Source organism: Carettochelys insculpta, chromosome 20 (assembly GCF_033958435.1).
Source record: "Carettochelys insculpta isolate YL-2023 chromosome 20, ASM3395843v1, whole genome shotgun sequence".
Taxonomy (NCBI): Eukaryota; Metazoa; Chordata; order Testudines; family Carettochelyidae; genus Carettochelys; species Carettochelys insculpta.
The window spans coordinates 23988657-24011565 of record NC_134156.1 but is presented as its reverse complement, the minus strand read 5'-3'; the positions used below and the strand labels follow the sequence as shown (position 1 = coordinate 24011565).

The window sequence follows — 22909 nt, the reverse complement described above, 5'->3', positions numbered from 1 at the left end:
GTGCACACAACAAAATTTATTCCACCTTGGATGGAAACAGCGAACAGCAGCCCTGCTCACCTGCCCTGCATTACCTCTGAGGCGCAGGGCCCTGGGCCGGGGGAGCCTGGGGTGGGAAGGGCTCAGGCCAGGAGCGGACGAGGTGACACGACACCATTAGGACCCAGCCCTGGTGCATGGCAATGCTGCCTCGCCACGCCAGGCCCCGGCAGCAGCCCACGGCGCTGGGGGCTCCTTCCGGCAGGCCACGCGGCCATCCTGCTGCCACCCAAGCCCCGGCACAGGCGGCAGCAGGAGAGCCAGGGCCCTACCCTGGATGATCTGCCGCTGTTGCTGGATGATGCGGTCGCAGAGGCTGTGGTGCCGCTGGAAGCGCTGCACCAGGTAGGTCTTGTGGCGGAGGAGGTGGTCGCGGAGCAGGGCGCCGGACTGCATCTCCGTGTTCTCCAGCTCCAGCTCGTGCACCTTGCAGAGCAGGCTCAGCACCTCGCGCTGCTCCTCCGAGCCCCCGCGCCGCGGCAGCGCCTCCTCCAGCCGCCGGCCCCGCTGGCGGCTCTCCTGGAACCGCTTCTGCAGCTCCACCTGCGGCCCACAGCGGCCCGGCCCGGCCCGGCGTCACGCGCCCGCCCCAGCGGCACTGCGGAGCGCTCCGGGACCCCGGCCCCACGGCCCCCTGCCAGCCCAGCCTTGACCCACGGCCCCCTGCCAGCCCAGCTCTGACCCATGGCCCCCTGCCAGCCCAGCCCATCCCTGACCCACGGCCCCCTGCCAGCTCAGCCCAGCCCTGACCCACGGCCCCCTGCCAGCTCAGCCCATCCCTGACCCACAGCCCCCTGCCAGTTCAGCCCAGCCCTGACCCACGGCCCCCTGCCAGCCCAGCCCAGCCCTGACCCATGGCCCCCTGCCAGCCCAGCCCTGACTGCCAGCCCAGCTCTGACCCACAGCCCCCTGCCAGCCCAGCCTTGACCCACGGCCCCCTGCCAGCTCAGCCCATCCCTGACCCACAGCCCCCTGCCAGTTCAGCCCAGCCCTGACCCATGGCCCCCTGCCAGGCCAGCCCATCCCTGACCCATGGCCCCCTGCCAGCCCAGCCCTGACTGCCAGCCCAGCTCTGACCCACAGCCCCCTGCCAGCCCAGCCTTGACCCACGGCCCCCTGCCAGCCCAGCCCGGGCGCCCCACGCCTCCGCCACTGCCCTGCCCCACAGCCCTTCCTCTCTCCTCTAGGAACCTTCTGCTTGTGCAGCTTCTCCTGCTCCGCCAGGAGGCCAGCGATGTTCTCCCGGGCTGAGATCACTTCCCAGGGCTCTGGCCCGTCCGGCTGCTCATCTGCGGCGTCAGAGTCCTTCTCGCTCTCCTCTCTGCCCGGCGCCCCCGTGCTCCGCGGCTCCCTGCCCGCCTGGGGGTGACACCTCTTCTCCTGCTCCCAGCTGGTGCCGTCCCCGAGAGAGCACGTGTCAACCTGGGGCCAAGCGCTGGTGCCCGGTGCTCCTTGCCCACCGACCCCTGGCCGGGCGTTAGCTGCCTGTACTGACTGGACCCCACCGGCGGCTGGGCCAGGGCTCTCTCCCCATCACGCCCAGCCCCCTGGCGCTCCAGGCCCACCAACCCCTGGCCAGTTGGTACCTGGCTGTAGCGAGAGCTTAGCCAGGGCTCTCTCCCCATCTCCCCAGGCTGGCTCTGTCGTACCAGGAGCGGGGGGCGCTCCTGGTGCCCCAGTGGCAAGCGGCTCTCCACGCCGGGGCTGGGCAGGGGGTGCTTACTCCGCTATGGTCAGCAGGTGCCGGGTGCTCTCCACCTGGATCTCCATGTAGCTGTTCTCCAGCTCCATGAGGTGGCGTCGCACGTCCATCTGCTCCTGGAAGGCGCCGATCAGCTGCTCCCGCAGCTGGTCCATCTCCTGCCGGTCGCAGAGGGAGCTGTGGAGCTGCACCTCGGCTGTAACACACCAGGGGACGCCAGATCGGTGCTGGGGTGCAGCTGGGCACGCTGCAGCCTGAGCAGCCCCCAGCCCCAGCAGGACTGGCCTGCGCCCCGGCTGGGTGTGGCAGCAGCTGTGGGCAGGCCAGGAGGAGCAGGGAGCGCTCCAGCAGGTGCCCCGGGTGGAGGGCAGATGCAGGCTGGCCATGCCCTGTGAGCTGGGCAGCTGTGCCAGCCCCCGGGCGTTACCTTGGATGTGGCGGATGCTGGCCCGGGCCGGGCGCGGCTGCTGGGCGTCGATTTTGCGCTTGAGGCGCCGGATCTCACTGCGCAGGTCGGAGATGATGCTGGTGTACTGGGCGATGTGGTAGGAGACGTTGAGCAGGTTCCGCTTCACCTGTCACGGGCGGGGAGCAGGGGCAGGGGTCAGTGCATGGGAAATGAGGCCCCCGGCGCCCTGGCTGCTCCTGGGGCCTGGGGAGATGGCTGGAGGGTCGGGGTGCAGAGTGCTGTGAGGGGAGAAGGAGGGTGCCAGGGGTTGCTGGGTGAGGGACAGAAGGGTCAGGCAAGGGGTTGGTGGGCTGGGCACTGGGCGAAGGGACAGAGGGCTGGTGCTGGGCAAGGGGCCGTGGGCGAGGGGCCGGTGGGCCAGGCGAGGGGCCGAGGAGACGGAGGGCAGGGCCGTGGGGCCGGTGGGCCGGGCGAGGGGCTGAGGAGACGGAGGGCAGGGCCGTGGGGCCGGTGGGCCGGGCGAGGGGCCGAGGAGACGGAGGGCAGGGCCGTGGGGCCGGTGGGCCGGGCGAGGGGCCGAGGAGACGGAGGGCAGGGCCGTGGGGCCGGTGGGCCGGGCGAGGGGCTGAGGAGACGGAGGGCAGGGCCGTGGGGCCGGTGGGCCGGCCGACAGGAAGGGCCTGGGCGTGCTGTGCCGCGCCGCGCCGCGCCACGCCGGATCCCGGGCGTACGGTGGTTTTGATGCTCTTGGCGCGGTCGGCGTAGGTCAGCGTGCTGCGCGACTCCTCAAAGGCGCTGCTGGCCGGGCTGATGTGCGCGATCATGACCGTGCGGCTGTTGCCCCCGAGGGAGTCCTGGCGAGAGAGGATGGGGGACAGGCAATCGCCGGGGGCTGAGGCTGGTGTGCCCCTGCCCGGGCCCGTCTCCCCAGCCCCAGCTCCGGGCAGCGCTGGGCTGGCCCTTTGCCGAGCCTGGGTGGGCCCTGAGCTCCCTGCATGGACCGGGCCCTGCCCGGGGCGCCCCCCATCCCACGGTCCCGGCCAGGAGCCGGTGAGCCAGGCCTGGGACCCGTACCTTGAGCAGGCGGGTGAGCTTGCTGTCACGGTAGTTGATGTACTTGGGGCCCCCCTTGTCGCTCAGGGCCTTGATGCAGTTCCCCAGCGCCAGCAGCGAGCGGTTGATGTGGGCTCCCTCCTTCATCCTCTGCCCACGGTTCTGGGTCTGGGGGCAGGGCGAGGCGTGAGGGGCACAAGGCCGGCCCCAGCGGCACGTGGTCGCCTCGGCTGGGACATGGCGGCAGAGGGGCAGGGCCGCGGGGACGTCTGGGAAGGTGCAGCCCAAGGTGGGGGCTCTGTACCTGCCGGGCTGCCCCTAGGACAGCCCCTGCCAGCTCCCCCGCAGGGCACGGTGTGGCCAAGGGCCCCGCTCGTCCTCCACCTGCAAAGTGCTCGTGACTGGGGCATGTGGCCGGTTGGGAACAGTCGCCCCCGCCCCCGCCCCCTTTCGCGGCCTTCGCTTTTAAAGGGAGAAAACCAAAGGCAAGAGACCAGCTCTGAGCAATAACACACCAGTGCAACCCTACAATAACAAACCGGTACACGCAAAAAACCCCACAACAACAAACCACAGCCCATGAATGACCCTACAATAACAAACCGGTACACGCAAACAACCCCACAACAACAAACCACAGCCCACGAATGACCCTACAATAACAAACCGGTACACGCAAACAACCCCACAACAACAAACCACAGCCCACGAACGACCCTACAATAACAAACCGGTACACGCAAACAACCCCACAACAACAAACCACAGCCCATGAACGACCCCACAATAACAAACCAGTACATGCAAACAGCCCCACAACAACAAACCACAGCCCATGAACGACCCCACAATAACAAACCAGTACACGCAAACAACCCCACAACAACAAACCACAGCCCATGAACGACCCTACAATAACAAACCAGTACACACAAACAACCCCACAACAACAAACCACAGCCCACAAACGACCCTACAATAACAAACCGCTACATGCAAACAACCCCACAATAACAAACCGGTACACGCAAACAACCCCACAACAACAAACCACAGCCCATGAACGACCCTACAATAACAAACCGGTACATGCAAACAACCCCACAACAACAAACCACAGCCCACGAACGACCCTACAGTAACAAACCGGTACACACAAACAACCCCACAATAACAAACCGGTACATGCAAACAACCCTACAACAACAAACCACAGCCCACGAACGACCCTACAATAACAAACCGGTACACGCAAACAACCCCACAATAACAAACCGGTACACTCAAACAACCCCACAATAACAAACCACAGCCCACAAACGACCCTACAATAACAAACCACTGCCCACGAACGACCCTACAATAACAAAGCAGTACACACAAGCAACCCTACCATAACAAATCAGCATGTGCTGCCCGGTGCCCACAAATGACCCTGTAGTAACTAACCAGGTGACACAAACAACTCTACACTAGCACGCCAGCCCCCACAAACAATGCTACACAATGCCCATGGGGTGTGTACAGCCTGGTGCCCACAAAGGACCTTACCACAACAGACGTGCTCCTGCCCCTTTACAAGGAGCCGCAGGCAGCTCAGCCAGGCTGGGAACGGGCCCAGTCAGAGCCCCTGAACTCGGGCGCTGCCCAGTGAATGGGAGGGCACAGGGGCACTGCTCTAGAGGCCGCTCCCAAGCTGGGGCACTAGGGGGCGCTGTGAGTTTGCCTAATCCCGGGCAGCACCAGCTGGCAAAGTCCAGTGTTCCACCTGGCACCGGGCGTGCCACCCACCTGCAGCGGGCAGAGCCCCAGGGCTTCAGCCCCCGCCCCCGCTCACTGCAGCCCAGCCGGCGGCTGAACCCGGCACGCTCAGCCCTGCGGCCCGGTACGCAGAAGGGCGCTAATCCAGCCGGGGTGCCCCCCGCCTGGCTCTGCTCCACCCTCAAAGGCACAGCGCTGCCCCACGGCCCCCTGCCGGCACCAGCCACTGGCTCTGGGGGCCAGGGCGGGCACGCTGCCAGGCGGTGCATGCTATCACACCTGGCGGCCTGCCCATCACCCAGCTGTACCGGTGCCCCTCCGTACCACCCCAGAGCCCTGCTCGTCCACCCTGGCCCCTGCGCACGCGCCGGGGGATGTCCAGCCTGGACCTCAGCAGCGAGCTGTGTTCCTTGTCTACCTCCAGCTCCTTCCCTCTGGCTCCATGTGCAACGCAGAGGCCAACTCTGTTCCCCAGCCCTGGGGGGCTCCAGTTCCTGGGCCCCCCCTTCGGCGAGTGACCACCTCAGAGCCCGTCTCCTGGGCTGAATGAGCCCCTGGCTGAGACATGCCCAGCCCCAGCCCCAGCCCCAGCCCCAGCCCACGGACACAGCGCCGGGGCCCAGCTGGGCCGCTGCGGCGCTGGGAGTAGAACCCCTGGTCCCGGCTCCCGGCCCACGTCTCCCGGGCACAGGCAGGCACAGCACCAGCGCCCGGACCTGGCTGCCGGCTCCCCAGGGCGCCGGCCCCACCCCGTACCTGAGACGCCCGCTCGGAGCCGGCCAGGTCGATCATGAAGAGCCGCCCCACCCGCACCTCCTGCAGGACGTCGCGAACGCGGCTCTTCTGGCGGACGGTCACCTGCAGCACGGCGTGGGAGCGAGACGACGTCCGGTTGGCGGCCGTGGGCTCCTGCATCCTCTGCTTGTTCCCCCTCAGCAGCAGCTGCATGACCTGCCGGGGCGACAGGGGAGATGGGGGGGCGACCCCGCAGGGAGCGGGGACACAGCGGCCGGTTGCTGCGTCCCCAGTCCTGCCAGCTCCCCGCCACTGGGTGCCTCAGCAGCATGCATCCCGGGGCGCTCCTCTGCCACCCTGGAGCACCAGGTCCTGCTGGAGCTTCCTTGGGGTTCCAGCCCCCTTTGCAAGGGGTCACTTATCTGCCCCCCAACGCAGCTGGTGCTGTGCCAGGCGAGGGGCAGGCTGTAGGGCCTGTCTGGGCCTGGCTGTGGCTGGCACCATGCCCGGTAAGGGGCAGGCCATGCAGCTGTGCCATGCCAGGGCTTGGGGTGACCCACGGGCCAGGACTAGGGCCAGCAGCAGCTAATCCCGCCCCAGCTCCGGGCCCGGGGGAGCGTCCAGGCTCCTATGCTCAGTCCAGGAGGGGCTGTGCTGGGGCCTGGCCTCACCTCCTTGGCGTTGGTGGTGGACACTTCCGTGATGCCGGCCACTTGGATCACACCCTTGGCATCTTCCCGCAGCTCCAGAAAGCCCAGCGAGGGGTTGAGCAGGTCCCGGATCATCTCGTTGTAGATCTGTCACAGCGGGAGGGGAGGGGAGGGGAGGGTACCAGCCGCCCTCTCACCGCGTCTTTGGCTGCACTGGGGTGACCCCTCCAGTGCCAGCTGCGGGGACAGGACCCGGGGCCTCTCCGTGCTAGCTGGGGAGCTGCAGAGGGCTGGCAGGACATGTCTTCCCATCCCTGCCGCAGGTCCCTGGGGAGCCCAGCGCTCCTGCCACTTACTCCCCATCAGTGGGGCCAGGCACCTTGGCTGCCTGGCTCTTGGGACCAAGCCCTGCCCCGCTGGTGCCCACAGCGCAGGGGAGAGATTTCCAGGGCCCAAGCTCGGTGCAGCCCCTCCTGCGGGCAGCAGGAAACGCAGCCGAGCTGCAGAGATGGGCCAGTCCCCTCTGCTGGGCATTGGGCTCGAGCCCGGATGCTGGGCAGAGTCCTGCCAGGACACAGAGCGGCTGGCGGGCGCAGTGTCTGAGCGCTGGGCCCACTGGGTGCTGCTGCCATGAGGCTTGGGGGCTCAGGCCCTGGCCTGGGGGGTGCTGGCTCCCAGCCCCCCACACCATCAGCGGCTGAGGAGAAGGAGGCACTTGGTCCTTGGCACCTGGGAGCTCCCTGGGCCTGGCGTCTGCTGCCCACCCAGCTCCGGCTGGCAGCCTGCCCTCTGCCCTGGCCCAGGCTGCACCGGGGAGCTGGGAGCGCCCCAGGCACTTGGTTGCCAGGAGCCCAGGGAGTCTGTGGGCGGCTCCTCCCCGCGGCCTGTGTCAATATTGGACTAGCCCCAGCAGGCAGCGGAGTCCCCGCGCGTTACCGCGGCGATTATCGCCAGCTGGGTGCCGAGCGGGCGCTCGCTGGACCACACGCCGGGTGCGGAGACGGGTGGATGGGCCCCGGGGGCTGCATAGGAGCAATTCCCCTGGCCTGAACGCGCATCACCCCTGTGTGCACGCACACGCCCTGTACAGGCACCGGGCACACCACACCCCCCCAGCAGGCACCACGCCCCACGGCAACACACCGCCCTCCTCCGTCCCCCGCTAGACATGCACCCCACGGAGCCACACCTGGCTCAAGCACCAACCCTCCTGTCCATGCACACCCCCCACAAGTGCCCTTCACACGCCCCCCAGCATGTGCACCGTGCACACGCCCACGCCCCCAGCCCCTCCGCGTCACACACAACCCCACGGACACCCCCGGAGACGCGCACAACTACACGCAAGCGCACAGCCGTACACAGACGTGCTGCCCCCAAGAAACGCACGTCGCACGGGCATGCCCTGCGCGTACACCCTGAGATGGCTTGTGTGGCACGTGCCCCCCGACACACCACACACACACAGGCCAGGAGTCATAGAATCATAGAACGCTAGGACTGGAAGGGACCTCGAGAGGCCATCGAGTCCAGCCCCCTGCCCCGATGGCAGGACCAAGTACTGTCTAAACCATCCCTGACAGACATTTATCTAACCTGTTCTCAAATATCTCCAGTGATGGAGATTCCACAACCTCCCTCGGCAATTTATTCCACTGTTTGACCATCCTGACAGTTAGGAACTTTTTCCTAATGTCCAACCTGAACCTCCCTTGCGGCAGTTTAAGTCCATTGCCTCTTGTTCTATCCTCAGAGGCCAAAAAGAACAAGTTTTCTCCCTCCTCCTTATGACACCCTTTTAGATACCTGAAAACTGCTATCACGTCGCCCCTCAATCTTCTCTTTTCCAAACAAAACAAGCCCAATTCTTTCAGCCTTTCTCCATAGGTCACATTCTCTAGACCTTTAATCATTCTTGTCGCTCTTTTCTGGACCCTCTCTAGTTTCTCCACATCTTTTTTGAACTGCGGTGCCCGGAACTGGACACAATACTCCAGCTGAGGCCTAACCAGCGCAGAGTAGAGCGGTAGAATGACTTCTCGTGTCTTGTTCACAACACACCTGTTAACGCATCCCAGTAACATGTTTGCTTTTTTTGCAACAGCATCACACTGTTGACTCATATTTAGCTTGTGGTTCACTATAATCTCTAGATCCCTTTCTGCTGTACTCATTCCTAGACAGTCTCTCCCCATTCTGTATGTGTGACACTGATTGTTCCTTCTCAAGTGGAGCACTTTGCATTGTACTTATTAAACTTCATCCTGCAAGTCATTCCAGCACGGGTTGTAGGAAGAAAATCAGCCCCTGCCTCCCTCCCTCCCTCCTCTGCGGAGCTCTGCCAGCGGCCGGCTGCGGGGCAGGTTATGCTGTGATGGGGTTAAACTGGCCCACCCAGCCAGGGGTGTGAATTCAGCACCCATGAACACAAAGGGTTAATAACACCCGGCAAAGCCAGGCAGGTATGAGCCCAACCCCCACTCCTCGCTGGCCCTGGGCTGACCCCCACCTCCTGCCAGCCCAGCCCAGCCTGCAGCCCCTTGCTACTCTCGCCCAGCCCCCCGGGCTCTGCAGGTGCCGTTCCAGCCTGGCTGCAGCCCCCCGCTATCCCGGAGCAGTTTGTGCAAGGGGAGTGCTGAGGACCACTGAGCCAAACTGAAAACTCAGTAGGGACTGGAAAGGGGAGACTGGGACCTAAACCAGACAGCCTGTCCCCAGGGCAGGATGGGGCCAGGACACTGCTCCACGCGGGCCAGGCCGGCCCGCCTGTGCCCCAGCTGCGCCTGCTCCCGGCCCGGCCGTACCTCCAGGTAGGACATGGACACCTCGTACTCCATGTCGTCGCTGGTCTCCTCGATGGCGCGGAACAGGTCGTGCAGGGTGCGGGCGTAGATGCCAGGTTCTTGGTCTGTGCCCAGCATGGTGTAGGTCTTCCCGCAGCCTGGGGGAGCAGAGAGGCAGCCAGGGCTCTCTGTGGGGCCGGGCCCATAGGGCAGCACTGGGCAAGGAGGGAACAGAGCCTCGGCCACCAGTGGCAACCCTGTTACCTGCCTCCCCTCTGTGGCCCTGAGCCAACTCCTTCGCAGTGCCAGGGCCGGGCCCACAGAACTGGGGCCCTACCAGGACAGTGTCCCTCTCCCCCCGTGGCTGCTGCTGCTCTCTGCCAGGGACCCCTCTAATTGTTTCCATCCGTGGACAGAATAAATTTTGTTGTGCGCACGGAGGCCGGTGGGGATGTGCACCACCAGGAGAGCACAGGCTGCCAGCTGTGGGCGTGCGGCTAACTGGCTGGGTGGCACCTGACTCTCCCCTGGGCGGCCGCCCTAGTGCGCAGCCAACCGGGAACGCTGCCCCCCTGCAATCCTTACCGGTGGGGCCGTAGGCAAAGACAGTGGCGTTGTACCCAGAGATGACGCCGTCGATCAGGCCCTGGGTGGTGGCGCGATAGACCATCTCCTGCGGCCAGAGAGCAGGGAGGTGACAGTGCAGGGCCAGGAGGCCATGCAGAGAGCCCCACAGGTGCGCCAGGGATCGCCCCCTGTGCCCTGTCATGCCCCTCCCCCAGCACCAAGGCAATTACCATGGACCAACCCCCAGGAGTGAACATGTGGGGCCCACACATACCATCCAGCCTCGCCGTGGGCCTTCGCCAGCTGTCCCAGCCACCTCAAAGGACTTACCTCTGCCTTCCTCCCCCACCTACATGCAGCCACCTCCCTCATTCCCCTGCACATAGGCACAACCCCCAGCTTGCTGGCACAGTCTCACGCTCGCCTGGACACAGGGACAGAGCTCAGACCCTCTTGTCCCGCTGCCCTGGCGCCTGCCCCGCAAGGTGCAGGAGAATCGCCCCTACTGGGGAGCAGTACGAGGCTGTTGACACATGTGGGCAGCTCTGATTCCATCTACCAGAGGGCAGCCTGAGTTGCAACCCTCCCCCTGTCTGGGGCCATCGAGGTGCTCAGGAACCTGCAGCAGGGAGGGGCTCCAGGCTCTGGAGGAGAGGGGAGATGGTATCCCCCCACCACCCCACACCTTGGCTATCAGGAGGCAGCTGCTCCGGCATCAGTGAATGGTGGAAATGAGCAGATCTGGAGCTGCGGAAACAGGGTGAAGCCTGGCCTGGCCCCTCCCCATCGTCCAGGCTCCCCTGGGCGCATGCTGCCGGGGCTGAGGTGTAGTGCCGATGGGGGCAGGGGGGCAGAGGACGCCGGGACTGAGGGGCCCCCAGTCCCACAGGCTCCGGCTCCGGGGGGCCCAGCTGCTCACCTGAGTTGCCGTGAAGTCAAAGGCCACGTCGAACACGTAAGACTTCTCGCGGGAGCGGTTGGCTCGCAGGACGTCCTCGGGGTCCTCCATGGGGTCCATAAGCACCACCACCTACCAGCACACCGGGGTCAGCGGGGTGCCAGCCTCCTCTCCCAGGCACCCCGCGGATCAGGACCACCTGCCCCACACCCAGCTCATACGTCCTGAGGGCGGCGCAGCTGGCACCGGGGTCTGCCACACGCTTGGCTGCCACGCAGCTCGGGCCAGTGGCTGACCCCCACATTGGGCCGGACAGATCCTGGCCTGCCCCACTGACTGCTCTGGGCAGGGACAGGTCATCTCCCAGGGGACTGGCCAGGGCAGGCGACTGCGCTGCTCTCCGAGGGCCACCCAGCTCCCCATGACCCCACCCACAGGGTGTGCCACCGGCTGTGCCCGCCCGAGGGGCCAGAGCCCCCCAGCTGCCACGCCCCGGGCGGCCACAGGCAGCTTTGTGGCCTGGCAAGGGGCGCTGACCCCCAGGCGGGAGGGCGGGCATGTGGGGGGTCCCTGTGGCTTGGTTCCATTTGGGTTTAATTCGTCCATCCATCAACCACAGTCCCTTCCCCAGCGAGACGGGCCGGGCACCGCTTGGGCCAGCCCACGCCAGGCAGGACGCCCCTCCGGCCCCGTTTCCCTACGCGGGATGCGAGCTGGAGCTGCCCCGAGATCGCACACCACACTCGGCTGAGCCCCACGGCGTTCCTCAAGGGGCGTCTGGCCTGTCCTCTGCCAGCTTCACCGCTGACTTCAGGCGAGCACCACAGCACACGGCGCCATCGGGCCGCCCGTCCTGGCGTGTTTCCATCATGCCCTCTACCCGGGGCGGCGGGTCCCCAGCTCCCTTATGCCCCCTGCCTAGCATAACGCACGGCTCCATCACGCCCCCCACGTTGGGCCAGCTCCTGGCTCTGTCGCGCCCCCGGCTGGGGCACAGCTCCTGCCTGGCCCCTCCCAGGCTCCTGCTTTGCTGTTTTCCTCCGCCGGGGCCAAGGGGTTGGAGCTGTTCGGTAGCTCTGGGAGACATGCCGGCCCCGCAGGCTCAGTGAACACTAAACTGGAGGTGCACATCCGCACCTGCCCCAGGTGCACACAACAAAATTCATTCCGCACCTGGAAGGAAAAATTGGGAGGGACCCCTGTCTCCTCCCCGCAGCCAGAAGATATGGGGAGGGTTGATCCAGGAGATGCCCCCCCTCTGCAAAGCCAAACGGGTGCCTCAGGGGACAATAGCCAGGCACCTTCCTGCTTCCAAATGGCCCTTCCGGAAGCCAGGGTCACCGGGGCTCTGGGCCACGGGGAAGGACTGTCACTGCTGCTCTCTCTGGGGAGATCAGGTTTGCTGGAGTGGCCTTTATTTAAAGACCAGCTGGGGCTCAGGTGTCGGCTGGGGAGAGACGGCTCCAGCTGGGCGGTGGCAGGGAGGCAGGGGAGCGGATCTGCTTTCCAGATGGCTCTGGGAGATGGGGGGAGCTTGCAGGGGGCTGCAGATCAGGACTGAGGGGCACTGGCCAGGGGGGTGGGTGTGTCGTGGTGTAGGGCTGGGTTCACTGGCCCGGCATAAGCCACGCACACCCAGGGTCTGTGCTGCCCAGGCAGGGGCTGGTGGGCTGGGTGTGTGACCCAGCCTCAGCCCCAGCCCCTACCCAGGGAACATTGTCCTCTGGCGAGTTCCCAGACGCTCTGACCTTGCTGCTGGGCCTTTCGCCAAGCACCTGCATGACAGCTGAGTGCGGGGCGGAGAAGGGGGTGGCTGGCTCTGGGCAGGGGGGCTTAGAGAGCTGTAGGCACCTGTAGGCAGCCCAGCGACGCAGACCGGGACTAGGGGTGGGGTGGTGGGGAGCCTCGTCTGCTGACGGGATCCCCGGAGTAGCTCGCAGCTGGGTCTAGGATCCCCTTGGCTTGCGTGCACCACGGCGCGGCCACTGGGAGAAGCTGGAGGCCATGGGTCAGGCGTGCCCAGGGGACAACGCCCAGGGTCCAACTGGGGGCGGTTCCATGGAAATGCAGCTGCTCCCCCATCCCCCCGGCACTGTTTGGCCCAAAGAGCGGGGGGGCAGGGGTCTGGGGGACTCTAGCACTGCCCAGATTTCTGTCCCAGCTGCTCTTGTACCCTCCTGTGAGCTCCGGCCAGGCAGCTCTGCAGTGCCAGTGCTGGAGAACCCAGCCCCCAGCTCTGCCAGCCGCTGCCCAGCATCAGGTTCCGCTCTGAGCAGCAGGTTGGGTTTCAGAGCAAGGAGAGAACAAACCCGTCCTCAGAGCCGCTTGGCCAGGACTCAGGGAAATACGATCGGCAGGTGCCAGCCCGGCCGTGCCAGGTGCCTGCCCGCAGCCGGGAAGGGGCCTGGCCAACAGGCAGCCTGGGCCCCGGCTCCCTCGCCATCCCGGCCGAGGGGGTGCAGCACCCCTCAGATCTCAGCAGCGCTGCACAGGGGAGGGCACAGCTCCAGGGGCCCGGCCGTGCCCGCTTGCTGACTCTGGTGTCCTTACCAGCATCTGCCAGGGCCAGCCACCCCCCCAGCTCTGGGCACGGAGACCAGCCTGGCTCACCCATCGCCGCGCCCACACACTGCTTATCCCCACAGCAACCAGGCCAGGGCTCGGGTGAGCGCCAGGCCTGTCCGGTCCCTCCACTGGGGCACACGGTGCTGTGCCCGGCTCGGGCAGGGGAGGGGAGGGGCAGGGCTGGGTAAAATTCCCCAGGGCCCCCGCAGGCTGACGGAGCTGCCCCTGGAGGGGCTTGTGCAGGGCCGGCGTGGGCAGCGCGGGGGCCGAGGGGCAGGGCGGAGGGGGCGGCGGGTGGGCTGGGGGGAGCCCGTACAGCCCAGGGGCTTTCGCGGGCCCAGGAGGGATGGGCTGTGGGCAGAGGCGGCGGCTCTCCTCAATCGGGGCATTGTTCCCAGGGGCCTTGTTCCCAGGGCCTGGGCCGGCCCTTCCCGGGTGCTTTGTGTGCGGTGCCAAGAGAGCACAACTGCCCTCCCCCTGCTGGGCTGGGCTGAGCCGAGCCGGGCTGAGCCGGGCTGGGGCGAGCCGGGCTGAGCTGGGCCGAGCCGAGCAGGGCCGAGCCGGGCTGAGCTGGGCCGAGCCGAGCCGAGCTGGGCCGAGCCGGGCTGAGCTGGGCCGAGCCGAGCAGGGCCGGGCCCAGGCTCTGATCGCAGCCCTCCAGGGCCAGCGCACAGCCAGGCTTTCTCCCTGACTCTCCCGCTCGGCCGTGGGGCACGAGGGATGGATGGGCTGGGCCCACCAGAACTCCCAGCCAGGACCTGCTCCCTCCTCCACCCCCTGCCGCACCACGGCCGCAGGCTCCATCCCCGCCCCCATGATGGCGGGGGACACGGCCAGGCCAGGCCAGTGCTGCTGCTTCCTCCCCCGGCAGCCCAGCTGGCAGCTCCCCCTGCCTCTCCCCAGCTCCCATTTCAATGCAGATTTTGACCTTCCCCCAGTGCCTGGCCTGCAGGCTGGTGTCTCTGCATGTAACCCTACCCGGGCGGGGAGCCAGCAGCGCCACCCCACCTGCCCGACTTCCAGCCTCGCCGGCAGCTCCCAGGGGAGAGACGTTGCCCCAGGGACCCTCAGCAGGGGCAGCCCCCTGCCCCCGCTTCCCAGCTCCACGGCTTCTAGGGTTACCGTACCTAGTGCCCTGCTGTGGTATCGTAGGGCCCCCATTCGGGCAGGGCTATGAACGCTGGTTTGTTATTGTAGGGTCTCCCAATAGGGCAGGGCTATGAATGCTGGTTTGTTATTGTAGGGTCTCCCAACAGGGCAGGGCTATGAACGCTGGTTTGTTATTGTAGGGTCTCCCAACAGGGCAGGGCTATAAACTCTGGTTTGTTATTGTAGGGTCTGCCAATAGGGCAGGGCTCTGTAGGACTGGTTTGTTATTGTAGGGTCTCCCCGGGCTGCTGATGCTGGTGTGTTAGATAAATGCCACGGCTGCATTATCCATATAAAGAACCCCACCCCGCTGCCCAGTCCGGGCCCCAGCGCCAGGCCCCACAGGCTGGCTGCCCAGCAGGACGGGCTCAGGCAGGGACTAGCACTGGGAGGGCCCATCCCTGACACTGGGGGACGGGGCAGGAGCACAGAGGTGCAGATGCCCCCACAGGTGCAGGACCCTGCCCGGGTGCTGGGATCAGAGAGATCCCAGCTCGTGACCCCCCGTGGCAGCTGGGTTTGTCTGGTGGGTCCACCCCCCCCCCCACACCCCCGCCTGCGCGCTTGTTGCCACGGCGACGAGTTGCCCCGCCAAACCCCACCAGTGCCCGCCTGAGGTAGCATTGTGCCCGGCCGGAGCGGGGCCCCCAGTGGCCAGGAGCCCGTGGGGAGGGCGCAGATGCTACCCTGGGCAGCCCAGAGAAGCTGCGTCTGGCAAACCCGCATGGCAACGGACGCCCTGCAGGGAGCCGGGGCGTCGGGCGTCTGCTTCCCTCAGCCTGGGCTTTGGTCCCGCTTTTACCGGGGCAGAAAATCAGCCCCAGAGGCCCAGCCGGGGAGGCGGTGGATTGGCAGCCCCGGCATGCTGGGGCGGGCACCGGGTGGTCGGTGTGGGGCATGGTTCCCTCCTGAACTCGCTTGTGCTGGCACCTCTGTCTCCGACCCGCCGCGGCCCCTCCTGCCGTAGGTCTGCACGCCACACGTTCAGGCCTGCCACATGAACGCCCCAGGACCAGGGCCCTAGGTCACAGAGTGGGGGGTCCCCAGGCCCTGCCCCACCCACAGGTGGACGGGACTCTCGTTCCACAGGGAGAACAGGAGATGACAGGTGACAGGGACTCAGCGTAGAACAGACGCCATCAGCACAGGGACCAGACACCGTTAGCACCATCCGTCTTGGGGAGAGGGGCCCTGAGGGGTCCCCGAGCCGGGCCCTGGCCCCCTTCCTCCCTCTCTAGCCAGCCCAGACTGCCCCACTCCACTGCCCAGCTCCACTTCACACCAGCCAGGCCCCCTCCCACCTCCCTCCTGCTTCCCGGGGAAGAAAGGGGTCACCTGGTTGCCTGGGTTACAAAGGCCAGGGTCGGCCTACACGGGAGACCTCAACACACTGAAACTCCCCTCATCACTATGCCCTGGTGCCGTGCCTGGGGAAACTGAGGCACATACTGGCGTTAGTACAGGACAGTAGCAAACATATGCAACCTCACCAGGGGAATAAAGTCCCCACAATCCTCACTGCACCACAGCCGAGCCCTCAGGTCACCTCTTTTCTCACTGGCAGCAGCCTCAGCTGTTCCAGTCGGGACCACCCCGCCCCGATGGCTTTGCCAAGGCCCCTGCAAAAACCGCTGCTCCTCCAGCATGGGGCTTGTCTGGGGCAGACCCCTGCCCTGCCCTGCCCGGCGCACCGCACGCAGGATGAACAGACCGGAGGCTGGAGCCCTCCTGCCATGCGCTGGGAGCTGTGGGGGAGGCCCTGGGGATGTTCCTGCCTCCCGGCGCGGCAAAGAAGGGAACACAGGACAGAAAGACCGGCAGGACTCCTGGAGGGGAAGCTGGGCCTGGGGATGGCGCGAGAGAGGGAATGCTCCTCCCAGCACGCCCCCTGTGCCCACTTCTCGTCTGACACTCAGGGCCGGCCGCAGGGGGCACTGCCAGAGCCAGCTCATTCCAGTAGGGCCGCGGGGCATTTCTAGCCCTGGTGTAACGCACACTGCGATGCCTGCAGGGGGTCACCGGTGCAGGGCGGGGGGGGCCCCTGCATTTCAGTGGGACCTTACCACTGAAGCCTGCTCTGGAGCCAGCCAGCCTGCCCCAAACTGTGGGACAGCCCCCTCCCTGCCCACAGTCTGAGCGTAGCCAGGCCCTCCGGCAGGGGCTGGCAAGGCGCAGAGCTGGAGGGCAGATGCCAAGGGAGCCCACTCGTGACAGCAGGTGCATTTCTCTGGGACCTCCTTTGTCGTGAGGTTGCGCGCGTGTGTGGGTCCCTGGAATGCCCCCTTGCAGCACTGCTGGAGTGGGGCCGTTAACCTGGAGAGCCTGTGAGCAAGCAGGCACACAGCGGATTTGGTTCTAAAAGCCGAAAGGAAAACCAAGCGCCGCTGCTTTGTCGCATCCGAACCTCCAGCCGACCTCGCAGGGACTGTCCCCCCACTGAGAGTCTGGGAACTCCCAGGGGTTTGTTCCGGCCCCAAACGAAGGCAGAGCTCACAAGCAGTGTTCCTGGTAAGCTGAGCGCGTGGGCCCAGCAGACATTCCCGTGCTGCCCGGCAGATCAGCAGGCAGCAGGTGCTTCTACTGGTGGTGCTCATCCGCACATACCCGGGGCACATAAAATTTATTCTGCCCATGCATGGAAAAAATGAGAGGGAATCCCCAAATCCCTTGTGGAGCAGAACTTCCATTGTTCCGTCCCAGCTCCCTCCCACCCCCTGCTGAATTCAGGCCTTGCTTAGGGGCCCCACAGCACCAGAAGCAGCCTTGCTTCCGGCCCAGCCCGTTACCATCTGACGGACGCGTTCCCGGTTGCACGAGCTCAGAGCCACCTGCTTTTCCTGTTATGGCGCGAGGGGAGTAAAACCGCCCCGCTCATAAGCACAGCCTGATTTGCTCCTGACACCAGGCCACCCCAGGGCCTGTGCACGGGAACCTGCCTGCAGCGCCGAACAGCCGCGAATCGAGCTGGGTCCCTAATGCAACTGGGCGAGGGGCAGCCGGGGGCATGGGAAAGGCTGCCAGGCTCAGACCCTGGCCCCGGGCCAGTTCCAGGGGCTTCCTTACAAGGGCTGCTGGTCCTCCACTGACCAGGCCTGGGGCTCAGGGCCCACCTCCCACAACACACTAGAGAGCACCTGGCCTCCTGGGGAGGTCCGGAGCTGTTTCCTAAGGGCTGAGGAAGGGGGAAACCTATGCAACCATTAACCCTTTCTCAGCCGGCTCCCCGCTGCTCCCCTCCCCCAGCGACGTCGGGGCCTGGGTTTCCTGCTGCTCGGCGTTAACTTCGGGCTCTGCCGGCGCTCGGGGCGGGAGTTGGAGCTGTCGGGAAGGACTTTGGCCCCGCTTTCGCCGCTGGGGAGTTGGGGCTCTGAGAGATGTAGAGAATCGGGCCCCCACCTGCAGAATCCCAGCCCCGCTGAGCCCTGGAGAGGGAACCACAGCTGTGGCGGGAGCCCAGCGCTCCCAGGCGATTTGCCATACCTGGGAAGGCGGGTCCCCAGCATGCTCAGCCTGGGGCAGGCTCGGGGCTGGGTTTGGACGTTAAAGGGGAGCCAGACTAGCCCCTAACTCAATCCACTGACCCTTCGGGGGCGCTGCCGCAGCACCGGGCCGCCAGCCGCAGTCAGATGCCCAGCAGGAGTTGTCGTGGCGGGCGCGTGGGCCCAGCGGCCCAGCGCTACCCGGGCGCCGCTGGGGAAGCGGGGGGTCAATGCCAAGCCAGCGACAAGGGTGCTGCATGGAAAGGGCATCCCGAGAAAGAGCTGCGGGGAGACCCCTCCTGTCGCACCCCCGGCATGAGCCTTGGCACAGCCAAGCCCCTTCTGCGCGCTCCTCCGGCGGGAGAGGGCAGCGCCGGCCTCCCCGCTAGGCAGCCCTGCCAGTGCAGCTTGCGGGTCCATCCTCGCTGCACAGCCCTGTGCTCTGCACCCCCGGCTCCGCCCAGGCTCCTCTCACCACCGCCCTTCCTCCGCAGGCTGCTCGCCGGGGCTGGGGTGAACGGCCGCTGAGCTGAACGCAGCCCTGCCCGGGCGATTTCCCGCTGCCCGGGGCCAGCGCCCCCGGCTCGCCTGCCCCGAGCACGCAGCCCTACCTGCTCATCCACCTTGTGAGCGATCAGCGTGGCGCCTTCCTCCAGCTCGGCCGCGCTGGTGGGCCGGATGCGCAGGGCCACCTGGAAGACAGCGAGGAGACAGTGAGCGAGGCGAGTCCACGGCGCTGCTGGCGGGCAGGCAGGGGAGAGCGGAGATCGGCACCTGCACAGGAGCCATGGCCAGGCCCGGAGTCCCCGAGCCTCCCTGGCTCTTCGGGAGCTGGCTGAAGGCGAGGGCTGCCCAGCGGGCTGTCGCTGTCCATCGCCCAGCCCACGCCCCACCTGAGGCATCGCTCCTCGAGCCCTCCCCGCCGGACACGCAGGCAGCAGCGAGGGCGGCTTCCTGGAAGAAAGCGAACACCGCTGGGAGCAGCTGAGCCGAGTCGGCTGCACACCTCAGCCCCGCCGCAGAGCTTAAAGGGACAGCTTCAGCGAGCCCGCCCCGGGGCTTTCCTTGCCCCTGCCCCTGCGCCCTTCACCCGCCGGCGGGAGGTCAGGGCTGCGAAAGGCCCCCGTCAGCAGGGTGACCCCCCACCAGCCCAGGAGCACTCAGCACACTTGGGGCGTGCAAAAAGCTCTGATCCGTCACCGCAAAGGCACAGACGGCGTGTGATGCCCGAGGCGGCCGTGCTACCCAGGCAGGGGCAGCTGGGGCCTCGCCCGCTCCCAGGCGCTGGGGCATCCATCCCTACCGTTGCCTCGCTGCCCCGTGGGTCCCTCACGGCCGAACCGGCCCTGCGTGCAGCTGGGGTTCACTGCCCTTCCCAGGGACCGGGAGCGTGGGGACAGGCGGAGTCCTGCCCAGGAGGCCCAAAGCCAGGGGGCAGGAGATGCTGGGCTGGTTTGGGGCCCCACTCCTCGGTGGCGGGGAGGCCCGGGCTCTGAGGAGGGGGTGTCAGGAGGGCATCAGTTCAGGGACTATTGGGTGTCCGCGCCCTGGAAGCGCCCGCAACACTCCAGGTGCCGCCTTGAAAATCCTCATCACCCAGTAGCCACACAACCAGGTTTGTAACCTTCGGTGCCCTGCAGGCTGACCCGGTTGGAGCCAGAAAGGCCATTACAGGCGGGAGGGGAGATCGTCCCTTTTAACCCCTGAGGACAGGACGAGAAGCACCAGGCTTTAACTTGCAGCCAGGGAGGTTTAGGCGGGACGGTAGGAAAAACTCCTTAACTGCCAGGGCGGTTCTGCTCTGGACTGAATTGCCTGGGGAGGTTGTGGAATCTCCATCCCCGGAAGTGTCAAAGAGCAGGTCTCAGGGATGCTCTAGGTGCTGCCGGGGGCTGCACTCAATGACCTCTCGAGCTCCCTTCCAGTTCGACTATTCTACAATTCTGCTCTAGGAAGCTGCACCGAGCCCCAGCTTCGCTTTCGAGCTGGAGCCCCGGGGCAGTCACGGCCGAGGTAGGTCGCAGAGGGCCGCGCGGAATGGCCAGCGCTCAGGGAAGCAAACGGGCCTGCGTCCTGCCATGCACACAAGGCCACCGAGCTACCGTCCTTTGCCAGCAGCAAGGAGCACTTCCACCCCTGAGCCTCTGGCTGCTAACGGGCTCCCTTCGTGCTCCGGGATAGCGCTGGTTAATAGCAAACGGCCCTTTGCCATCCCACTGGTTCTACCAATGCCAGCTGGGCACTTCCCCTGCCCTTTATTCACACCAATATCTGCACCAGCGTCCCTCCCACGATGCCACGCTGAAGCATCGTATATATTATTTTGCTGTCTGTCTGTCTGTCCAGGCAAGGTTCTACCATGTCCTGCCCCCGGCACTGTGTGGGCCTCAGCCCTTCCCCCGGCCCTTACACTTTGGCTGCGTGTTACAACAGGTTTCTGTCTGGCACTTTCTTCCAGCCCAACTTCCTCTGGCAAGTGCAGCTGCGACAGGGCCTCTAGTTTTAATAACCCGTCCCCTGTGCTCACCACCTCCTGTTAACACCCTCACCTGAGCCATCTTCTAAAGCAGGAACCCACCCAGGGGCACGGCCTGGCTACCACACCTGTCCCTAATGCTGTGCCTCCCATGCGCCTTTAACGCGCCCACACGAGCAACTACAATTCCCCGAGTTTAACAGGGCATAAGCTTTCCCGGGCTGCAGCCAGCCGTCCCTCTGATTTTTCCCACCCAGGGTGGAATAAATTTTGTTCTGTGCACCGAGCATGTGCGGATGTGCACGCATAAGAACACAGGCTGCTGGCGGTGGGTGCTCTGCAAATCAGCTGGCGGCACCTGGATCTCTCCTGGGCGGCCGCCCCAGCGCTCAGCTCACGGGGACACTGGCCGAGCCGAGCCAGCCACTGAAAAACGGTCTCTTGTTCGTGAAGCATCAGGGTGTGAGCCGGGTGCGGGGCTGCTGCACCGGCCGGGAGCTCTGGGGTGAGCAGGTTAATAATCGTTCCAGCCACTCGCCCACCTCGGCACACGTGGGACCCATGCACGGGCATCGCCTGCCCCCTGCTCTTGTGGCAGCAGCGTGAGACACCCTGCAGAGAGACCCCGGGTCACCGACCCTACCGCCTCCTGCTTCCCCAGGGACTCTCCAACTAGGGGTTGCCTTTCGCCACGGGGGGGCCACACAGCAACCATGCTGATGCCATGAGCGTGAGGAGGCTGCAGGAGGTGAAGCCCAGGGGACAGCCCGCCTCCAGGCAGCACAGCCTGTCTACACAGGGCACATCCCGTCTCCAGGAGGCACAGCCCATCTACACAGGTCACAGCCCGTCTCCAGGCGGCACAGCCCGTCTACACAGGGCACATCCCGTCTCCAGGAGGCACAGCCCATCTACACAGGTCACAGCCCGTCTCCAGGCGGCACAGCCCGTCTCCAGGCGGCACAGCCCATCTACACAGGTCACAGCCCGTCTCCAGGCGGCACAGCCCGTCTCCAGGCGGCACAGCCCGTCTCCACGCGGCACAGCCCATCTCCAGGCGGCACAGCCCATCTCCACAGGGCACAGCCGACATTTGCTGTTTGCACACTCACAGCCGCGCCCCGGCGCACGCTCCCAAGCACACTGCTTACCCTCCGCTCCCGCATGCGCCTCCGAAGGAGGCCGAGGACGCGCTGTATTGGCCGGGAGCAGGCCCTTATCGCCCCTCTTATCCTTTGCTCCTCTGGGCCTCTCCCCCTGCGGTCTGAGGGGGTCGCAGGACACCCCGAGAGGCGCCGGGAGGTTCGAGGACAGTTTCAGGGCTCCCCAGCAAACAGCTCCTTTCCCGCGCCCCACCTCACCAGGCAGCGCGCGGGCGCGGGTGCAGCGACAGCCGAGGCGCGCCGGCGGGAGGGGACGGGCCGCAAACACCCAGCCCCTGGGAGGCGCCCGCGGGAGCTTTAGCACACCGGGGAATATACGCCCTGGTGCAAGCACGCAGAGTGGGGCGCACGCCCCCCGCGGCGGCCATGCACACCCACGGGGGTGCAGCCGGCCCCTCCCTGGAGGTGTGCGCCAACAGGTGCCCGCCAATGTGGCTTCATTGCAGAGATGCGCCAGCTCCGGGGGGGGGTGCACGCACACACACGCGCACACACACGCGCACCCGCCGCCCAGGAGGGGCAGAGCAGAACTTACGCTCAGCTGCTGGTCTCTGGCCTCCCCCATGATCCGGGCGGGCGCGCGGGGGGCTGCCGGGCAGGAGCGACGCTCGGGCGCCCCCAGTCACTTGCCCCGGGCGCCGGCTGACGGCCCAGCCTGGCGGAGGCTCAGGGCCGGGGGGCCGCTGGGCGCCCTGGCAGGCTGCGGAGCGCCGGGCTCGGGGGCCGCATTCCGGCTCCCGCGGGGTCCAGCGGCGGCAGGGCCGGCCGCGCTCTGCCCGGCTCGGCTCGGCTCGGCTCCCCTGGAGATCGCGAGTACACAACAACCGGCGCCGCACGCTCCTGTGGGCACAGCGGCGCACGAGCGGCGGGGCTGGGCTGGGCTGGGCTCAGTCGCCCTCTGGTGGCAGGTCGTGTGTGTGTGTGTGTGTGTGTGTGTGAGAGAGAGAGAGAGACGGGAGCTGTGTGTGTGAGAAAGAGAGAGAGAGAGATGGGAGCTCTGTGTGTGTGTGTGTGTGTGAGTGAGACGGGAGCTCTGTGTGTGTGTGTGAGAGAGAGAGACAGGAGCTCTGTGTGTGTGTGTGTGTGTCACAGGAGCTGTGTGTGTGTGTGTCACAGGAGCTGTGTGTGTGTCACGGGGAGGGTGTGTGTGTGAGAGAGAGATGGGAGCTCTGTGTGTGTGTGTGTGTGTGTGTGTGTGTGAGTGAGAGACGGGAGCTCTGTGTGTGTGTGAGAGAGAGAGAGGAGCTGTGTGTGTGTGTGTCACGGGGAGGGTGTGTGTGTGTGACAGGAGCTGTGTGTATATGTGTGTGTGTCACGGGGAGGGGTGTGTGTGTCACAACAGCTCTGTGTACACCTGTGTGTCATGGGGAGGGTCTGTGTGTCACAGGAGCTGTGTGTATACATGTGTGTGTGTCACAGGGGAGCTGTGTGTGTCATGGGAGCTGTGTGTATGTGTCACAGGGTGTCATGGGAGCTGTGT

The 22909-nt window shown here is 66.0% G+C and overlaps 1 protein-coding gene across 5 annotated transcripts in view; it reads right to left on the bottom strand.

Annotated features, from left to right (window-relative positions):
* KIF19 (kinesin family member 19) overlaps positions 1-22288 on the bottom strand; it is a 28028-nt gene extending 5740 nt beyond the window's left edge. For 4 of the 5 annotated variants that reach the window (XM_075014648.1, XM_075014651.1, XM_075014649.1 and 1 more), the window contains exons 1-13: positions 21965-22288; positions 18402-18482; positions 10619-10729; positions 9718-9805; positions 9154-9290; positions 6371-6496; positions 5721-5915; positions 3225-3371; positions 2882-3004; positions 2169-2316; positions 1763-1937; positions 1231-1429; positions 312-582 (exon numbers count right to left, since the gene is read on the bottom strand). In XM_075014648.1, the coding sequence (XP_074870749.1) occupies positions 312-582; positions 1231-1429; positions 1763-1937; positions 2169-2316; positions 2882-3004; positions 3225-3371; positions 5721-5915; positions 6371-6496; positions 9154-9290; positions 9718-9805; positions 10619-10729; positions 18402-18482; positions 21965-21994 (1831 nt within the window). In that variant the 5' untranslated portion in view covers positions 21995-22288. Of the gene's footprint in view, positions 1-311; positions 583-1230; positions 1430-1762; positions 1938-2168; positions 2317-2881; positions 3005-3224; positions 3372-5720; positions 5916-6370; positions 6497-9153; positions 9291-9717; positions 9806-10618; positions 10730-18401; positions 18483-18564; positions 18730-21964 lie in introns of those variants that run through there. The other variant, XM_075014650.1, reaches the window with a different exon arrangement.
* Between the last annotated feature and the right edge of the window lie 621 nt (positions 22289-22909).